The sequence below is a fragment of the Triturus cristatus genome, chromosome 4_2 (genome assembly GCF_964204655.1).
Source record: "Triturus cristatus chromosome 4_2, aTriCri1.1, whole genome shotgun sequence".
Classification (NCBI taxonomy): domain Eukaryota; kingdom Metazoa; phylum Chordata; class Amphibia; order Caudata; family Salamandridae; genus Triturus; species Triturus cristatus.
Genome location: NC_140586.1, coordinates 840,188,566 through 840,207,911, shown reverse-complemented (window position 1 = coordinate 840,207,911; position 19,346 = coordinate 840,188,566). Strand labels below are relative to the sequence as shown.

Here is a 19,346-nt window from a genome sequence, read left to right as displayed (position 1 = left end):
GGAAAAACCCGGCAGCTTCCTTGTCCCGCGAGATTATTATGGACTGTCTGAATAGCGAGAATGTCGACTTAATTCCCTGGATTAATGCGGTAGAAAAGAGCCTCATGAGTGTTAATTATGGTCATCTCTTTTCATACCCCGACCAGATCGATGGCTCCCACAAAAATTTAGTGAGAAGGGCACTCTATCAGCATTTTCATAAAGAGAGGGAAAGAGTAGATTCTGTGAAACAATCTACTATCAATTATTTACAAATCCAGGAATCATCCCTTGAATTCTCGATGTTACCTCAGCCCTATTTACGTAAAAAACTGGGCAGATGGAAGAGGACCTTACTTTTCAGATTTAGGGACCGGAGTATTATTAATCTTATCTGCTTTCCATTGGGTTACATTAAAAATCTGGAAAAATTAAATTGCCCCTGTGACCATGGTGGAACCCAGAGTATGTTACACTTTATTTTTGGCTGTGGTTTCTACATGAAGTTTACAAGGCACTATTTAATCCCCTATTGTAGAAAACACGATTTGACCGACCTCAATCATGCTTATAGACATTTTCTAATGTTGGGATCTGATGAATTAATTTTTAGAGTTAGCAATTTTCTTAATGCTATTGTATGTTCACGCAGGTCCTTGAGAATTGATTAATTTTATACCAAGATACGCACATTGCACTTTAAAACATGATTTGCACTAACCTAATGTGTTATACCGCATTTGTCTTGTCTTCATAATATCTATATTTATCCTTTTCTATACACTGCTATATATTGTATCTAAGGTGGTTTTATGCATTGTACAGTATAAAGGTCATTTGAGTTCTCATTGCTGTTTTTATAAATTATATTTGTAAATGATAAGTTGTGGCCCAAAATTGTAGTATCATATGTGTATTTTTAAAAATTTATTTTGTGCTTTTATGGATGGTTTTTGAAATCCGAATAAAGTCTATTTGAATTGAATTGAATTGGAAGGACACTAAGGTGTGAATGTGGGAGGCGCTCTGCTTTTAAGCACCTCCTGTTACTGGCCTCCCCCAGGACCTCTTGCCCTCTGACTCCATCCGCCCTACCATGCCTCTCACATTCCTAAGGGAACACCCGGGCTGCAGGCACAGAGAGCAGGGGCAGCCTCGTACTACAGGTGTAAATGTGCGAGGCGCTCTGTTTCTAAGCACCTAACACCAATGATCCACGGCACCTCCTGCCTCTCTCCACCCTACCGTGCCTCTCACACTCATAAGGGGGACACCCAGGCTGCAAGCACAGAGAGGGAGTGACAGATGAGCTGCCTAAATTTAAAATTAAGAGTCAACATAGCTGACAAGTGGACTCCGCTGCAGACAGGCACGGACATTGATTGGGCAACAAGTAGCACTAAGCAGCTGAGGTACACAGGTCACTCACAGCAGGCAGCATTATTTAAAAAAACAACCCCTCGACTCAGTGACCCCAAAATAATTCCAACATACCCCCTGCACAGATCACACCACAGCAGGGCTCTCACAGAGAATCTACACAATGCTGTGCTGATGACGCTGCTGAAAGTAATGTGTTATGCGAGGCTGACTGTCGACCGGTCGGGTCCGTCACCACTGACCAGAAGCACTGTAAATCACGTCAACCTTTAAACTGATGCACTACCTCCATTTCACTGAAACATGCTCACACAGCTCCCTTAGTTTAGACTCAAGTGAACCGCAACTGACAGAACTGGATAAGCACATTTGACTGGTGTGGTCCAGGGATTTCAGTTCAGTTTTGTGAATTCAGTATTTGCCTGAACCAGTGCAGCCCAATTAAAACGGTTTAGTAAATGCTGTGCGACTTCAACTTATGTCACCAACTGCGGGATCGCTCCACTCTGGGACTCCTCAAAAATACTATGCAACCAACACTGCAGCCAGACAGATTAGGATTAGAATATACAAAGTGACGGGCACTGGGTGAGAGTGCCGTAAATGCAGAGCTGAATTTCTGTGCTCCTGTTCTTAGTGATGGTTTGAGCGTGGGGTCACGTGAGAACACAGCAGCAAGGGCTGCCATGCTAGGAACTTAGTAAGAGTTCACTGAAGATCCCAAAGTGGGGGCCTTACCATTTTGCCTGAGGGACCAGCATAATCTGTGTCCACAGTTAACAATGATTTCCGGCACACAGGGCCGGAGATGTGCGAGTCCTTGGAATCTGAGGCCCTTTGTCTTCTCAAGGCACAAGAAGAGGTGGGTGGGGCAAGTTGTGGTGAGTGAGAGTGAGAGTGAGAGTGAGAGTGAGAGTGAGAGTGAGAGTGAGAGAGTGAGTGAGTGAGTGAGTGAGTGAGTGAGTGAGTGAGTGAGTGAGTGAGTGAGTGAGTGAGTGAGTGAGTGAGTGAGTGAGTGAGTGAGTGAGTGAGTGAGTGAGTGAGAGAGAGAGAGAGAGAGAGAGAGAGAGAGAGAGAGAGAGAGAGAGAGATGCAAGGGCCGGGATGCAGCCTGACATCGAACACTCTGCAGCACTGGTGCCAAGGTCAGGCCGTGATGATCCCAACATCCCGCCAACCCCCTCCGGTAATCGTTTCGTGCCTGGCTGCCTGCTAATGCATGAATCTTACCGTTCAGTGAGTGTGACAGATGACACCCACAACGTCCACTCCACTGCACTCTCTCAGCCGGGCTTGGCAAAATCATATTCACAGCGAGCAGAGGTGGCCATCATAAGCCCCAAAGAATGGGGGCCCCTGGAAGCAGAAAGCAGCTCTGAGATTGCCATGCTCCACCCGCAAACCAGGGAACAGCCATGGCGACGGCCTTCCTCTCAAACTTCCCACGGCGCTCTGGCAGCAAGACGTGACGTCCCACGCAGCGTCATCCAACCAATTGAACCATACAACCTGACTGGGCCCAGCCCTGGAGTCATGGTGTCTGACTCATGGCCGCACAGCGCCAGGGAATCATCACATAAATAAGATACATTGTAGCACTAAATGACTAAGAGCTTGCCAGCGGCACTTCAGCTAAACCTGCAGATCAGCGCGCACATGCCCCAGGCTGCACGCTGCAGTTTTAGAGGTAAGAGGGGTGTGCTTTGCAGGCAAGCCATGAGACAAATAAGTCAATTGGAGCTCACAGCGCTGATTGTAGCCAGGAGCAAGAGACCTCGGGCGCTTGTAAATGAAGAGGCAGGATTGGGGCACAAGTCAACCTCCGCAACAGAATATGATAAACCTTTTAAGTTAACACGAACAACTGCATTATGTGGACGCTGCGCATCCCCAAACAGCTTCAATAAATACAATATGCATGAAAACTATGAAAGCGTGCGCCATGCTTTAACAAAGCACAGCGCCCGCGCACTTACATAAACGTTAGCAGCATGGCGGCCCGTAAAGCTGGAGCAATGGCGAAAAAATAAACAATGTAGTCCCTAATCTAACTGATGCAGCCATACAGTATAAGTGACCTGTAGTTGGTCGGTGCTGCTTCCCATGAAACGGAAGTGACGTTTCGGGACCGAAGCCAACAAGGAGACAGGAAAGCTGAGCAACGTCGTAGGGAACCAATGGAAAGCAGCAGGCGGGATTCTACTCCGTATATGGATTACTCCAGGTCTTGCAGACAGCGCATGCGCGCTGCCTAGGCTCGACCTACAAAATGAGGACAACTCAAAATATTTCTCCACGTAACACCTACCTTAAAGAGGCGCAGGATTTTGGCGTCAATCCTGGTTTGCACTTCTTTGTAGATAGGGATTTGCACTACAACTGGTGGGTGGTTACATTATAACACCCATGGACCACCCATGGAACGCCCCTTGGCCTAAATTAGGGCAAGGTAATGCATCTTGCAAGTATGCGTTACTTTTTGGTTAAATCTTGCATTGGATTGTAAAGCCCAACGTAACACTTTGCGTCGCTTTTGCATTAAAAAAGTACTGCGAACCCGACGCATATCTTTGTAAATTTGGGTCTCAACCCTTTCACTGTTAGCATGGACAGAATCTGCCTTGGTGCTTCCCCGAAGGATTCTATGTCTGCACTAGTGGCCTAGAGCTATTAAAGAAGAAAAGGTTTTGCTGGACAATAATGTTGTCAAGAGTCTTGGCTTATTTTGCAACTGTTCAAACTTTAGTCTAATTGTCGTCTTGTTACAAGAAAGAAAAGGTAGAACCCAAGATCTCTTCAGTCTGAGCACTCATTTCGGACCGCAGAGACATTGGGGTCTCATTTTTAGGTCTCGCCTGGCGAACGCAGCGCATCTGCGCTGCTCGCCTTGGCGAGACTATTGTTGTCGGTTTGGTGCCCGAAGGGAGATAAACCATGTGCGCGCCTGGACAGGCGATGTGCACGTGCACGTCTCGCGTTGAGCACAACCCTCCTGCCCCACGCTTTCACAGCGATAGCTTGTTTTTCTTCCTTTCAGTGTTCCGAGGTCTGCGTTTGGCAGACTTAGTTACATGCTGCATGCTACTTAATATATTACAAAAAACAGTGGACCCTAGTAGTTGGGGGATTAAGATAAGGATAGACACAAACTAAATAGTATTTATGTCCTTTGTCCAGCCGGACAGGAATTTATTTGGCGATGCACAAAATCAGTAAAAAATGTCAAGGGCGCACAGCCCGTGACTTACAGTGAACAAGACAAAACAACAAATATAGGCAACAGCGAGCAAATCGGTCTGTATACTTATAATCAGTGAACAGACTTGATTATAATTTGAGTGACCATTGTACATAGCATATTCAGTACATATGATCAACAGGATCATATGTACTGAATATGCTTGTGAATGCTATGTACAATGGTCACTCAAATTATAATCAAGTCTGTTCACTGATTATAAGTCACAGGCTGTGCCCCCTTGACATTACTTTCTGATTTTGTGCATCGCCAAATAAATTCCTGCCCGGCTGGACAAAGGACATAAATACTATTTAGTTTGTGTCTATCCTTATCTTAATCCCCCAACTACTAGGGTCACCTGTTTTTTGTAATAAGTTAACGCCCAAGGTCCCTAGTGTATTACCTTCGGGTTCCCTTGTCTCTCATAACTGCATGCTACTTAATAGGCTGCAGAGTTGAGTCGACAAAATCTCTATTCTTAATGATGCACGGCTGGTTTCTGCAAAGAAATCTATAGCATTGACCAGGAAATTAGGTTACATATGATTTGTGTTAAATACACCAAAAAGAGTGTCTCTGCATTGTCTTTTATCTTCCTGAAATCGGCATTTCGCTTAGTTAATAGATGGCAAGGGTTGTACAAGCTGGGAATCGAAAAGGTGGTGTTGCAGCCAGCTGAAGTCCTGCATATGGAAAACAGTGCTTGTGTCCGATACGGGGCATCTTGGGAATGCAGTAATTTCTTCTCTATGCCCTCAGGTTTTATATCAAGGATATGTTTTAGTACCAATTTTATTTAATCTTTTTCTTAATTATGTTGGCATACGTCTAGGCAAAAATAACTAATGTACCGAAGCTGTGCAATAAAAAAAATCACAAATCATCTTTTTGCAGATGATGCAGTGGTGTTCTCTCGGGCTCAAAATAATATGGCCAGGTTGTTGTCCGATGTTGAGCAATAGAAGGGAAAACATGCTCATTAATACTGCAAAAACTAAGATAATGGTACTGAGGCCAGTGTCTTCACTGAGAAAGCTCCCCGTAGTATATGGCCAAGAAGTCAAGTGCGCTGTAACATTTGATTACCTAGACATACGCATTAACTATAAATTAGATATACAGGCTCACATAGAAAAGGCTATGCTCTTATTAAGCAAACAACTAAAGCTATACGACTCCTTCAACACAAAATTGATAGTCGCTAATAGTATAGTATTACCAGCATGTAAGCAGAAAGCAGTAGGTGCAGCAGACTGTGGAACTGAACTATGGGGTTATACCAATGTTGGGGAACTGCAAACGATTGAAAATTTATTTTTGAAGACTTCATCAAAGTTGGGCCATGACAAACCACTAGTCTCCTTGTACATGGAAGTGGGTATCAAATCCATTTCTTACATCATTGCCCTGTAATGTACTGGCTACATTTGAATAGAAAGCACCATGGGAAAATATAAGAGAATTATCTTCCCAGGGCAGTGTCCATAATACCTTATGGGAGGCACATGGTAAAAGAAAATCCTTGCACACTTAGGATTTGGCCATTTTTAGGTCGAGCATTTGAGACCTCTTCTATATACTTTAGTATATATACTTTATTAGTATATACTTTAGTATATGCTTATATGTGTATGTACTTTGTGGGCTCTGTAGATCAGCCCTAGGGCTTGTCTGCTTCCGCTTAGGTACGATTTTTTACTGTTCAACTGCCTCTATTTAATTGTCTTGATAGAAAACGACCAGCAGAGATTAGTAAAATACCAGAATATTTTTTTCAACTTTTGTATTTTTAGTGATATGACCACAGAAGGCCCTGCTTTTATATTAAAAACAGAGCTTTGGACTATACCATTTCCCTCGGAAAGGCAATATTTCTCTCCATGTGTTCCCATACCTGGCGTGTCACACAGTTTGGTGCTTACTTTCCTTCCATGTTAAACAGAAGATGTTTCAGCGCCCAGGCTAATGTGCAACATAGCTAAATACATATAAGGTCCCAAAGGCAAGACCTAATGCATTGCAAATGCTTGTTCTTTCGTGTAACAAGAAAACCATTAGACTGAACACTTATCTATTAGATTAATTACCTTGAAAAAGCCCATGGCCTGTTGCCATAAGTGCGAAACAGGTGTTGGCTGTTCTCTATTTTTCTGTCTTTTGGCAAAAAATAAATACTGACCTAAAACAGACGATGCCTTTGGATTTTGGGTTTTCTTACCCCAGGATTTTATGTAAATACATATTTTTGCACAACCTGTCTTGCGCACAGTAGACATTTTTATGTTTATGAAGAGAAAGCCAAAATCCTTAAGAGCACAAGATGCGGGCCTCAATATGTATTCATTGTGAGAGATTAATGCAAAACATGTATGTTTGAAGCTGCATTATTTGTTTTCCAAAAATCAGGAATGAACATTGTTGAAATGAAGCCACGTGTATATGAAAGTTGGAACTAAATTTAAACAAGCATTGGTAATGCATCGGTTTTGCCTATGTGACGACTTATGAGTTGTTTTTATGAATCACCTACGGAGACGAAGGTAAGAGCTCCCTGATAAGTATCACAGGAGTGGAAAAGATGTGGCGCAGAGCTGCCAAATCAAGAGCGGAGGATCCCTGTTTGCGTATCAGCGCCGTAACATCCTGTGATTCTCAGCAAATCAATATCTCTCCATGTGATAAATTGTACTATATAAATCTGCTGCAAGACTTAAAAGTAGAAAGTGGCAAAACTTTAAGAAACAAATAATTCCTGATAACAGAAGCAGACAAGAACCAAACACTGGTAAATGCAAGAAAATATGCTACAGCCAAAAGAAACGGAGGAAAAGTGAGTGGCAAGTTCAGGAACAATAGATTTCACAAGCACAGCACAAGCGATGTGCAGGCGAAACCTAAAAAGGAGATTTGTTCTTTTAACTCTGGTTGCATTATTTCTGGTGCTCCTGTTTTCAAGTGAAATCCTGCCTAACGCGTTGACTGGTTGATAAGTTCCCAGGTTGCCAAAACATGAATCAAGTATTGTCAACAAACATGTGCAAAGAAATTAATAAAACAATGTGTTATTTCATATGAGAAACGTGTCATTCTGGTAAAAGGTTTATTTCTGGAGATTCCACAGAATGGTCGGATGCCAGGACGTTGAGACACTGGGTCATTTCTAAAGTGCAGTCACTTACTTGACGACTGTCCCCTTCTTCATGTGGAGACGGATCCATTGGTAATCCGCGTAACCACTGCTCCCCCAGAACGTGTCATCGTTGGTGTCTGTCAAACAAAACACACTGGACTCATCCTAAAAGATGAGAAATGGTGTCAAAAATACAGTAATCATTGCAAGGCCCAGCATAAATACAAGTGACTGAACACCGGGGGTAGCCAGAAAATTGAAATACCCCCACTTTGAACCAAAGCTCTGATGGCACCAAGCAGGTTGAGCCCATCCCAGCATAGAAGAGCTATCCTGTCCCTTTTATCCAAGCATCTATCGATTCAACGTGCACTATACTATCCCCCTGCTGATATCCACCATTTCACCTTTACATTCTTGTCATCCATCCATTCTTTCATCCATCATTCACTCTTCCCCCCCATTCTATCCATTAGCCAGTCCATCCATCCATCCATTTACAAATCATCTATGCATGCATCCATCCATACACCCAAGAACCCATCCATCAATAAAGCCACCCATCCATCATATTTCCATGTACACTGCCATTCTTTCACCTGTACATCCAACTTATCCATTCACTCGCCCCTTCCCCAGTCATTCAGCTACCAGTTATTCATCCATCTATCCACCCTTCCATTCAATATTCCTTTTTTCTTTCCTGTTTCTATCCACCTAGCTTCCTTCCTCTTTGCTGCCACGTGTTCACCTATTGATGCTGGTGTTGCAGTGTTTTTTCAGATTGAAATTTTCGTAAAAATAAATGTTGCTGAAAAATGTTTTAATAATGGATTTAATAGTGTAATATAAAATGAATATAAATGCACTAGAAATAAGTTTCAAATTATGTATTGAACTGTGCTTATTAGAGTATTTTAATTATCCCACATTTTGCTGAAAACTTAATTTTTAGTTAAGATAGAAGCTGTTTTTATGCTGCCTGTTCATCTCACTCCTGTGTGTTCCCCTCCCATCTCGTTCCCCTGCGCTTCTTCTCTCGTCATAGGTTCTGCAGAGAAAAGCCAGAAGATATCATCTAGTAATTTTCCTTCCACAGCTCTGTAAAGCAAAAACCTAGACAATGTAATGGATTTTTTCCAATGGGCATGTATTGTAAATGAACTGCTAATGTTGCAAAGTGATCAAGGTCCTTCGGCTTCAGCTCCGATGTTCGTTAACACTCTTCTACTGGGATATAGCCCATTGTTTAGAAATGTTGTATATTAGTTGAACTTCCTATGACAATGTGACACCGAAGATTTAGAAATGGGTTAGTGTTATAAGCTTAATACTGAATCTACACACTTTGTTTGCCCAATATCTGTTATCTTTAAACATGCCATGCTAAAACGGCGGAGTTCCCTTATTTTGTATGCAAGAATTGTTTACAAGAACCCTTTGCTTTTGGTAAGGAGACAGATTTGAGAAGACTCTCCTTTTCCTCTAGTGATGCTGTACAATTTCTTAATGATGTTGCTATTCATTTGGCAATTAACTTAGAATAATTCTAATTTCTAACTGAGGGTCCGATTTAGATTTTGGCAGACAGGTTACTCCGTCACAACAGTGATGGATATCCCGTTCGCTGAAATCAAAATCCCATAATCCACTAAAATAAGTCCCACAGGATATTATGGGGTTTATATTGCGGTGGACGGAATATCTGCCACCGTTGTGACGGAGTAACCCATCCCCCGAAATTTAAATTAGGCCCTATGGATTTTTATCATTTTAGCCTTCATGTAATTTTTGCATTACTCTGTACCAATTGATTTTTAAGATTCAGTAATTAACCTTTTTCGTTGAACTAAAATTATTTATTGAGTGGTCCCCGTCACTTATTTATTACTTTGCTAAATTTATGTTGGCTCGGATTTTGCAGAGGGTGCTTTTAACACAAGATCAACCCCGGAGTGGAACTGGCAGAGGTAAATTTTGTGTGTTCTGAAATTTGGGATGTCCTGAATTTTGGGGTACAGGGTTCCACTTCCACACTGGTATGAACTTTTGTCCGCCTAGTTGCAGACAGAAGAGGCCGACAAAGACCCCACCCCGCTGTAGCTGCTAAAGCAGGAGATTCACAATGCCTCTGTGACTGAATGTGATGTGATTTCCATAAATGCTTAGACATGTCTTAGTGAGGTGAGATACCTTGCTTATGTCTCAGTTTGGTGGGGTGTGGTTAAGATGCGTCAATAGAGATGCAGTGCTGTATGCCCCACAGTGAAGGGACACATGTAAGAGGCTACTAAGTACAAGCTGGAGGGTTGCACTCCTGAGGCGGAAGCCGGGAGTTAGTTTAAAAGCGCGTTGATTTTTAAAACCTGTTTTTATCCTTGCTGTGTTCACTCTGAAGCTTACCTCGTTTCCCGAGCACTTCCCACCCCTGTTACTGATCTCCTCTGTCCCGAGCAGCCCAGCTGAACGCTGTCACGGGGTGGAGACCGCTAACGCGCCGAAAGCCCGCAGGCCACGCCCACAAACGTGAGGCCACGACCCCCTGCATCGCTACTTAGGTGCGCTGACGACAGACTTTACCAGAGACATTGCACTCCTGAGGCGGAAGCCGGGAGTTAGTTTAAAAGCGCGTTGATTTTTAAAACCTGTTTTTATCCTTGCTGTGTTCACTCTGAAGCTTACCTCGTTTCCCGAGCACTTCCCACCCCTGTTACTGATCTCCTCTGTCCCGAGCAGCCCAGCTGAACGCTGTCACGGGGTGGAGACCGCTAACGCGCCGAAAGCCTGCAGGCCACGCCCACAAACGTGAGGCCACGCCCCCCTGCATCGCTACTTAGGTGCGCTGACGACAGACTTTGCCAGAGACATTGCACTCCTGAGGCGGAAGCCGGGAGTTAGTTTAAAAGCGCGTTGATTTTTAAAACCTGTTTTTATCCTTGCTGTGTTCACTTTGAAGCTTACCTCGTTTCCCGAGCACTTCCCACCCCTGTTACTGATCTCCTCTGTGCCGAGCAGTCCAGCTGAACGCTGTCACGGGGTGGAGACCGCTAACGCACAAGCCCGCAGGCCACGCCCACAAACGTGAGGCCACACCCCCCTACACCACATTAAAATGTGCCTCCTTAGGACGCGCAGCGGGCGCGCCGAAGGCGCGCCAATGGCAAGCCCGTCTGCGCCCAACAGGGACCAAGGGCCACCACCCCTGGTCTCTCCACCAGAACCCAATATAGCTCTAGTGACCTTTACAAATTTAAACCTCACAAGAAAGCCTGCTGTCACCACCTCCACCACCCTCTGTCCCTTCCTACCTCTTGCCCCCGCTGTGACTCCAGTCTCCATTCACACCGACACGTCCCTGAGCAACAAAGCTTCACCATACTACTCCTAAACTGCCGATCACTGCCAAAACATAGTGCAGAAATCTTTCTACTAATCGACGAGAAAAAACCAGACGCTGTCTTACTAACTGAGACCTGGTTAACACCTGACTGCGACCCTGATGTAATTCAAGCACTCCCTCCTGGCTATCAGATCGCCCGCAGAGACCGTACTCAGCGACCAGGAGGAGGGATTGCTGTTATACACAAATCCGCAATTCAGTGTCACCATACACCAAATCCAATCCCGGACTGCGAAAGTATGTCCTTCTGCCTGAAATCCACTCCGAATGATAGCTTAACAGGTATTTTCATATACCGTCCCCCAGGACCTCTAAATAACTTTCACTTAGCACTTCCTTCGCAAGCAGCAATTTCCGCCATGTCCTCTTCCAATTTCACTATACTTGGTGACCTTAATCTGCATTTTGACGACCCGTCTGACAACATTACTAATGAGCTAGTCTCAAGTCTAGCCGCCATCCAATTGGAGCAACTAATTAAAAACCCCACCCACAACAGAGGTCATCTGCTAGACCCCATTTTCAGTAACTGTACCAATTTCTCAGTAAGGTCTATCACTCAGCTCCCATGGACAGACCACTTTCTCATCTCACTCACCTGGTCTACCCATAAACATATCCCTAAAAACTCCACCACACGCATAAACTGGTCAAAACTCCCTCTAGAGCAATGGGGCAACGAACTTATGGCCACGAAACCCTCTTTTACTCAGGATCCCCTACTGGATAGTGGGATCTTCAATGAGTGGATCAAGGATTCCCTTGACACCGTCCTTCCCATCAGGAAAACAGTACAAAAAAGAGTCCAGGAAACTGCTCCCTGGTACTCAGATAAACTAAGGGTACTCAAACGCCAGTGTAGAAAGATGGAAAGGAAATGGCGCCTTCAATATACCACCACTGACAAAGTCAGATACAAGGAAACCATAAATGCATACAAACTTGGGATCATTAAAGCCCAATCCACCTACTACAATGAAAAAATTATTTCCGCCAGATCCAAACCCAAAGAAATCTACCAAATCGTCAAAACCCTCTCCAAAATCTCCCCCCCCTTTAGTGTCAGCCGATAACCCTACCGTCCGATGCAATGATCTAGCTGATTTCTTCCACCAAAAAATCAATAAAATATACTCCTCCTTCACCACCTCTGCATCCGACCCAATCATCAATAATCCCCAGCTCTCAACAGATACTACCCCCCGGTGTCTAATAACCATGAGTAACATCCCACCACTAGACCTGGAATCACTTCAAACCCTTGCTCTTCAAATAAAATCCGGCTCACCCTCTGACCCAGCACCCCCCCTCACGATGACCATGGCTACCCAAACAATTTTCCCCACCCTTTTAGAGCTACTGAACTGCTCCTTAGAAAAGGGAATAGTACCCCCATATGGAAAAAGGCCATGGTGAAAGCACTTTTAAAAAAGCCCAACCTCAACTCGAACGACTACAATAACTATCGTCCTATCTCTCTGTTACCCTGGGCAAGTAAAATACTGGAAAGGTATTTTAATCACCACTTAACTAAACACCTCGAAGAAAATCTCCTATTGGATATCTCCCAAACAGGATTTCGCCCAAAACATGGCACGGAGACAGCTCTCCTAGCCGTAGTAGAAGAATCAAGAAAGATCCTGGACCGAGGAGGATCAGTGGCAGTGGTCCTCCTCGATCTCAGCGCCGCATTCGACACGGTATGCCACAAAACTCTATTACATCGACTTTCCGATCTTGGAGTCTCTGGAAATGCTCTTGCATGGCGAAGATCCTTCCTGAGTGGAAGGACCTTCCAGGTCTTCGATGGCGATTTCTGCTCCACTAGCAAACCTCTAAACTGTGGGGTACCACAGGGCTCCTCCCTGAGCCCCACGCTGTTTAATGTCTATATGAGACCGCTGGCTGGGATCGTTCGTCAATACGATATCAAGATCATATCATATGCGGACGATACCCAGCTCGTGGTCTCCCTGGTACAGAAGAATAGCAGGCTCCCTCAAGTCAACTTTGCATCTTGCATGGAAGAGATAAAAAGCTGGATGACGGCATCCTCTCTAAAAATAAATGAGGACAAAACCGAGATCCTGTTCCTCGGCCCCCCCTCTCCAACCACTATCTCACAGCTATGGCCCTCCAGCCTGGGCCCTCCCCCATCTCCAAAGGAGGATATCAAGAGCTTAGGAGTCTGGCTTGATAAATCCCTGACTCTCAATACCCAGGCAACCAAGACCTCAGCAACTTGCTTTGGATTAATCCGGATGCTGAAAAAAATCCTCCCGGTCCTACCGCTCGAAGCCAAACAAATCGTCATTCAGGGCCTCATTCAATCTCGGCTTGATTTTAATAATGCCCTCTACTTAGGAGCACCAGAATATGTATTAGAAAAACTCCAACGGACACAGAACTGTGCAGCCAGGACACTACTACAGATACCCCGCAGAGAATCAGCCAAGGCGGGGATTCGATCTCTCCACTGGCTCCCTGTCAGAGAAAGAGTAAAATTCAAGGCCCCTTGTATCTCCCACCAAGCCTTTTACAGAGTTGGCCCCCAGATCAACCACCCCCTTCTTACTCCATACCTCCCCAGCAAACAGCTCCGATCTTCTAACGCCTGCCTTGCCATAGTTCCCCGAATAAAAAGATCCAGGGCCAGAGGCAGGTCCTTCGAGTTCAATGCGTCCAGGCTATGGAACTCCCTTCCCCCCTCTTTAAGATCCATCCAGACTCTCTCCTCATTTCGCAAAGAACTAAAAACCTTTCTTTTCAGAAACTAAACTCTTCACCCCCGCCTTAGAGTACTTTTGTCTCCACTCAGCGCTTGGACGCCCTCGGGCAGCAGTCGCGCTATACAAATCTTCTTTTCATTTCATTTCATTTCATATATTCAGCAGTAATATGCTAAAAGTACAGTGTGGGGTATGGGTTACAGTAGAGTGTGGGTCACTCTCAACAGTGACTGAAGTGCAAGCAGCCATTTTCATGTAAAGCACTATGTCCGTTTAAGAAGTTCTCCGCGAACATGAAAGCTTTCCAAGCTGGAAGAGGCAATCTTTGAAAGAATGCAAACAATTCTTGGATGGCAACCGTCCCCAGCAGAGGAGTATGCATAAGCATAATATCAGACAGGGGATATGGTACAGCAAGAGATTCGATCTGCAAGACAGAGAAATGCTGCACGTGGTTTAGGGAGTGTGCTGAAGAGTAAGATATGGGCTACAATGGTGTGTTTGTGGTATGAGTACGTTTGGACGTTTCAGGGTGAGTTACTACCACTTTGCATGCCTCATTCACTTTTGCTTGGAACATCTTGACAAGTGTGGAACCCGCAGAAAAAAGTTCTAATTGCCTCTTTTCCACCTGACCAGGTTTTGTGATATTGAGCAAATCAAAAACGGTTAGAAAACCACTGTGAAGCAACATTAAAACTCTCCATTATCAGGGAGCTTACCAGAAAAGAAGAGACGTTGATGCTGTCAACATATTGCTTGATGCAGCCAAGATTCTCATCTTCATTCAGAACATCAGCAGCTATGAAACTTACCAAGTCCTCATCACATTCATAACTCCAAGCTGGAGGAACAAACCTGCAATGGCACCAAAACATGAATTACTAGAGTCACTTCCTGTTAATCCCTCTGCACCCAATAAGAGGCAAAGACACGTGAAAAAAGGGTTTAAAGTGGCATCTAAGTCACCCAGTAGCAGGCAATTAAAAGATAGGAGGAGAAATGTCTGTCCCCCCCATTCCTTCATCCCTTCTATGGCTCCTGCTTGAACAGTCTGCCCCTCTAAGACAGCAGGGCAGATGGTTGATGACACATCTAATCCTCCCAGTAGCGCCCTTTGGGGGTGAAATTCTAAGGTAAAGGTATAAGGAGCCACTCCTATACTCTGCACCCTCCACCAGCAGTCAGCCAAATTCGGATACTGGGGCACAGAATAGAGAGATAATTTCCTGTCTTCCTTCCAACCTTTCAGGATGGAGGCAGAGACTCCAGTAAAAACAGAGGAGCCACCATGTTCATTGGACACCACACATCAGCCACACCATGACCATCTCAGGCACCCTCGCCTACCAGATTCCAGGACCACACATCATACAGTAACCTCCTTACTGGCTTCATCACTCCCACCGCTATCAGATCCAACAATTTCTTGCTGCTTTGTGACTTAAAACTCAATCTCTATGACCCAATGGTCCACAATACTACCCCCCTTCTAGAGAGCCTCAACATCAGACTCACACAGTTCATCCAGGCATTTCTCACAATGCAGGGCACAACACAGAACCTGTCTTCACAGCCCACAACAAGATAACCTTCAGCCATTTTAACCCGCTCAAGTGAACGGACCACACCATTGTCCACTTCCACATCAATGCACCCCACACCAGCCAACTGAAGCCAGCCATCAACATCAGATGAAACTGGAATAACATTGCAAGGCAAACTGCATCCATACCCCCAGATCCGACCAGTCTATCCTCACTGGAAACCTCCAGAACGACCGAACCACATTCAACAACTGGGTTTCAGACTGCGATAACACATTGGCTGTACTATAGAAAATTACGCAAACAAGAGCTAACACTCAAGCACGTTGGTCACAGAAGATCTAAGAGACTCCAAGCGCTACTGGAAACAACTAGAAAGATGATGGAGAACCAGCTGAGATTACACCTCTATCCCACAGATCTGAAAGTTGCTCACCCAGATCAAAGAAGCCAGGAAAGCAGCCCTTGTTCTGAGACTAGAATCCTGCTCCAACTCCAGCAAAGAGCTCCTCAACATCGTTAGAGATTTCACCAATCCAGCAGCAGCCACCAACACTATTATCCCCTCACAGGACCTCTGCGACGACCTCTTTGACTTCTTCCACAACAAAATTCTCAAGATCTACTCTAACTTCGCACCCCAAAAAACCACAGAAGGGATCATCATTCAACCACCCACCACCACCAAGAACACCTCCCGAACTGGAGCCCCCTCAAATTCAGAGGACAACACTGAAATTATGAAGACCATCCATTCAGGGTCCCACACAGACTCCTGCACTCACCACATTTACAACCTGGAAACATTGAGCAACACCAACCTCACCACCATCATCAACCCTTCCTTCCTTAGCGGAACCTTCTCGAATAGCTGGAAACCTACAGAAGTCACAGCACTCCTGAAGAAATCCTCAGCAGACCCGAAAGAACTCCGCAACTACGGACTCATCTCGCTCCTTCTATTCCTGTACAAGGAAATGGAGAAAGAAATCAACAGGAAACTATCCTCCCATTTAGAACACCACCACCTCCTGGACTTCACCCAGTCGAAGTCTAGCACCAACCACAGAACAGAAACTGCCCTCTTGGCAGCAACAGATGACAATCAGTCCATCATGGACAGAGGTGATATCGCTGCTCTCATTCTCCTTGGCCTCTCAGCGGCCATCGATACAGTATCCCATCCCACCCTTATCGCTAGACTCCAGGACTCAGGAAACGAAGGGCCCACCCTGAGATGGATCGCCTTGTTAACTCCAACATAACTCAGTGAGTCAGAATCCCCCTCATACATCTCTGAATCTAAGAAGCTAGTCTGTGGAGTCAACCAGGGATCCTCCATCAGCCCAACCTTTTCCAAACTGTACATAGCACCCCTTGCGCACATCATAAGATCCCATGGCATCAACATTGACTACTACGCCGATGACACACTGATTATCCTCTCCCTCACCGATGAGGACAATACCACCAGGACTAACTTAAAGCTCCTGCATGACCAACTTGGCAAACTGTATGAGGGAGCACTGCCTAAAGCTCAACACTGACAAAACGGAGATCTTGACCTTCGGAAACAAGAGCTTTCTCGTGGGACTGCTCCTGGTGGCCATCCAAACTAGGATACACGCCTACTCCCACAGACCACATCAGAAACCTCAGCATCATCCTAGACCACAAACTGACAATGAATAAACAGGTTTACACTGTGACTGCACCCTGCTGCTTCATTCTCAGAATGCTTTGCAAATGTTTTAAAAGGCTCCCCATGCACAAGAGACGCACAGTCACCCAGGCCCTCATGACCAACAGACTTGACTGCAGCAACGAATTCCAGAGCGGCATCTCCAACCAGCTCACGCAAAGACTTCAGACCATTGAAAACACAGTTGCAAGACTTATCCTAGACATCATTCACATCACTCCCTTCCTCACTGAGCAACACTGGTTACCCATCCAGAAACTTTGTCAATTGAAACTGCTCATCCACACCTACAAAGCCCTCCACAACACCGGACCAGCATACCTCAACGACCGACTTCAACATCCATTCAGAGAGCTACACTCAACCTCTCTCACCCTCGCAAGGGTCCCTCACATCCGCAGAAGTACGTAAGGAGGGCACTCCTTCTCCTTGATCGCTACCAAGACCTGGAATGCACTTTCTCAACACATCTGGACAGCTCCATCGCTACTCAACTTCTGAATATGAAGATCTGGCTATTCAGCTAGGCACTCCGTTCAGCTTATGTTCCACTCCAGTGCCTGGATACCCTAACGGATGAGAAGTTGCGCCATACAAATGGACCTAACATACCATAACAATTCTAACCCATCAACTAGAACACATTTTTGTTGATCTAATTCAATCTCCAGCACAAACGCCTAATGACTAGCAGGAATATTAGTTGCCGAGTTCTGTATTCACTCTCATCCTCTGGCCACACAACAACAATAAACCAATAATCAGAAAGATGTTGAGATTGTTTTATTTGTTACTCATAAGTTTCTTAGGAGCATTTGCAATTTTTATGGTTTTATATAGTTTTTGGGAACTAAGGATTAAAGGTGCCATTGTGCAAGTAATGACTTTTTTTTTTAACACTTACACCCCTTTGGCTTGTGCTTATCAACTCTCGCAATACAATATGCTCTTTGCCAACTGAGTAGTATGAAGGAGTTCTCATTAACGCCCTAAACATCTATTTTCAATTACATTCACAGTTTATACACAAAAGAACAGAACAGTCGTTTTCAGTGAAGCAGCAACACATTAAGGAACTACATGAGAGAAAAAATAAGTAAGGCCTGAATTTCAACACCTATATAAAACAGCTGCCTGCAAACCTTATCTCTGGCTATTAATCTGCTTCATTCAAAAGAAATCCTTTCTTCAGGAGGTACCCCACCACCACTTTCCTCCCTGTTTTACACCAATACTAAAAGTAGCTAATTCATTGCAATTAACACTGAAAACATAAAGCCACAAGTAAACCCAGGTCTTATCTAGCCTCAATGGTGGCCTCCCTGTTCTAAACATTTGGATTATTCAAGCATAACGTTCTCTTTCTTTAAGCATACTGGAACAAAACAGCACTTGCAATCCCCATCAGAGAACCTTTGGTGAGGAGCTTTCCATAAAAAACAAACCAAACAAAAACCTTCATGCCCCACTGACATCACCACTTTTCTTCACGGGCTGCAACATCCATCATACATTGTAGCTATGACACCCTTTACCACTAACAATTCAGCTTCTTCGATTAACACTAACAATCACTTCAGGCCCACAGATCCGACAATTCTAAATTCAATCTCTAACACAACTTCACAAATAAAAAGGCACACAGTTTGCTAGTACAGAAACAAACTATCACAATGAGCATTGCATTGGTATCATAAAACATCACCCAAACCAGCAAATCAAGACAGATTCCAAAAGGCATAAACTCTGCTTATCTCAAAATATTATCAAGCGACACCAAGTAGAACCCACAAAAAAGACTCTGGATTCTGTTAACCGTGCACTACAGAACTGTAGATCGTCCAATGCATATCACAATACTTTATTTTTATTTCTAATGAAATACTGTTGTGTGCAGATTTAGTTTCCGTATATAGGTTTCCCGATTTATGCCCTTATATAGGTACAATTCACATTGCCCTTATTTGGACATAGAAATCAGGCCCTTATTTAGACATTGTCCGTACAAACCAAATACAGGCATGGCCACCTACATCTGTCCATCCACGTCACAACGAATTCTTGGAAAACCAGACCCTTAAGCCTTTAGGAATTTCCTCCAGCTTGAATATTGATTTCTCCAAGAACTCATTAAGTATGCATGAACAGGTATTGCTTAGGGGTTCACTCATGACGTTCCTCTGCCCGACTTTTACGTCAATACTGGCATTCCTAGACACCTTCAAGGTATAAATATAC

At 44.5% G+C, this 19,346-nt stretch overlaps 1 protein-coding gene across 2 annotated transcripts in view; it reads right to left on the bottom strand.

Moving 5' to 3' along the window:
* LOC146835224 (E3 ubiquitin-protein ligase HECTD3-like) overlaps positions 1-19,346 on the bottom strand; it is a 479,862-nt gene that overhangs the window by 397,990 nt on the left and 62,526 nt on the right. For both annotated transcript variants that reach the window (XR_014960692.1, XM_085602813.1), the window contains exons 4-5: positions 14,582-14,717; positions 7,780-7,895 (exon numbers count right to left, since the gene is read on the bottom strand). Coding sequence is in view for 1 of the 2 variants with exons in the window: in XM_085602813.1 (XP_085458939.1) it covers positions 7,780-7,895; positions 14,582-14,717 (252 nt within the window). In the remaining variant the exon portion in view is untranslated. The remainder of the gene's footprint in view (positions 1-7,779; positions 7,896-14,581; positions 14,718-19,346) is intronic.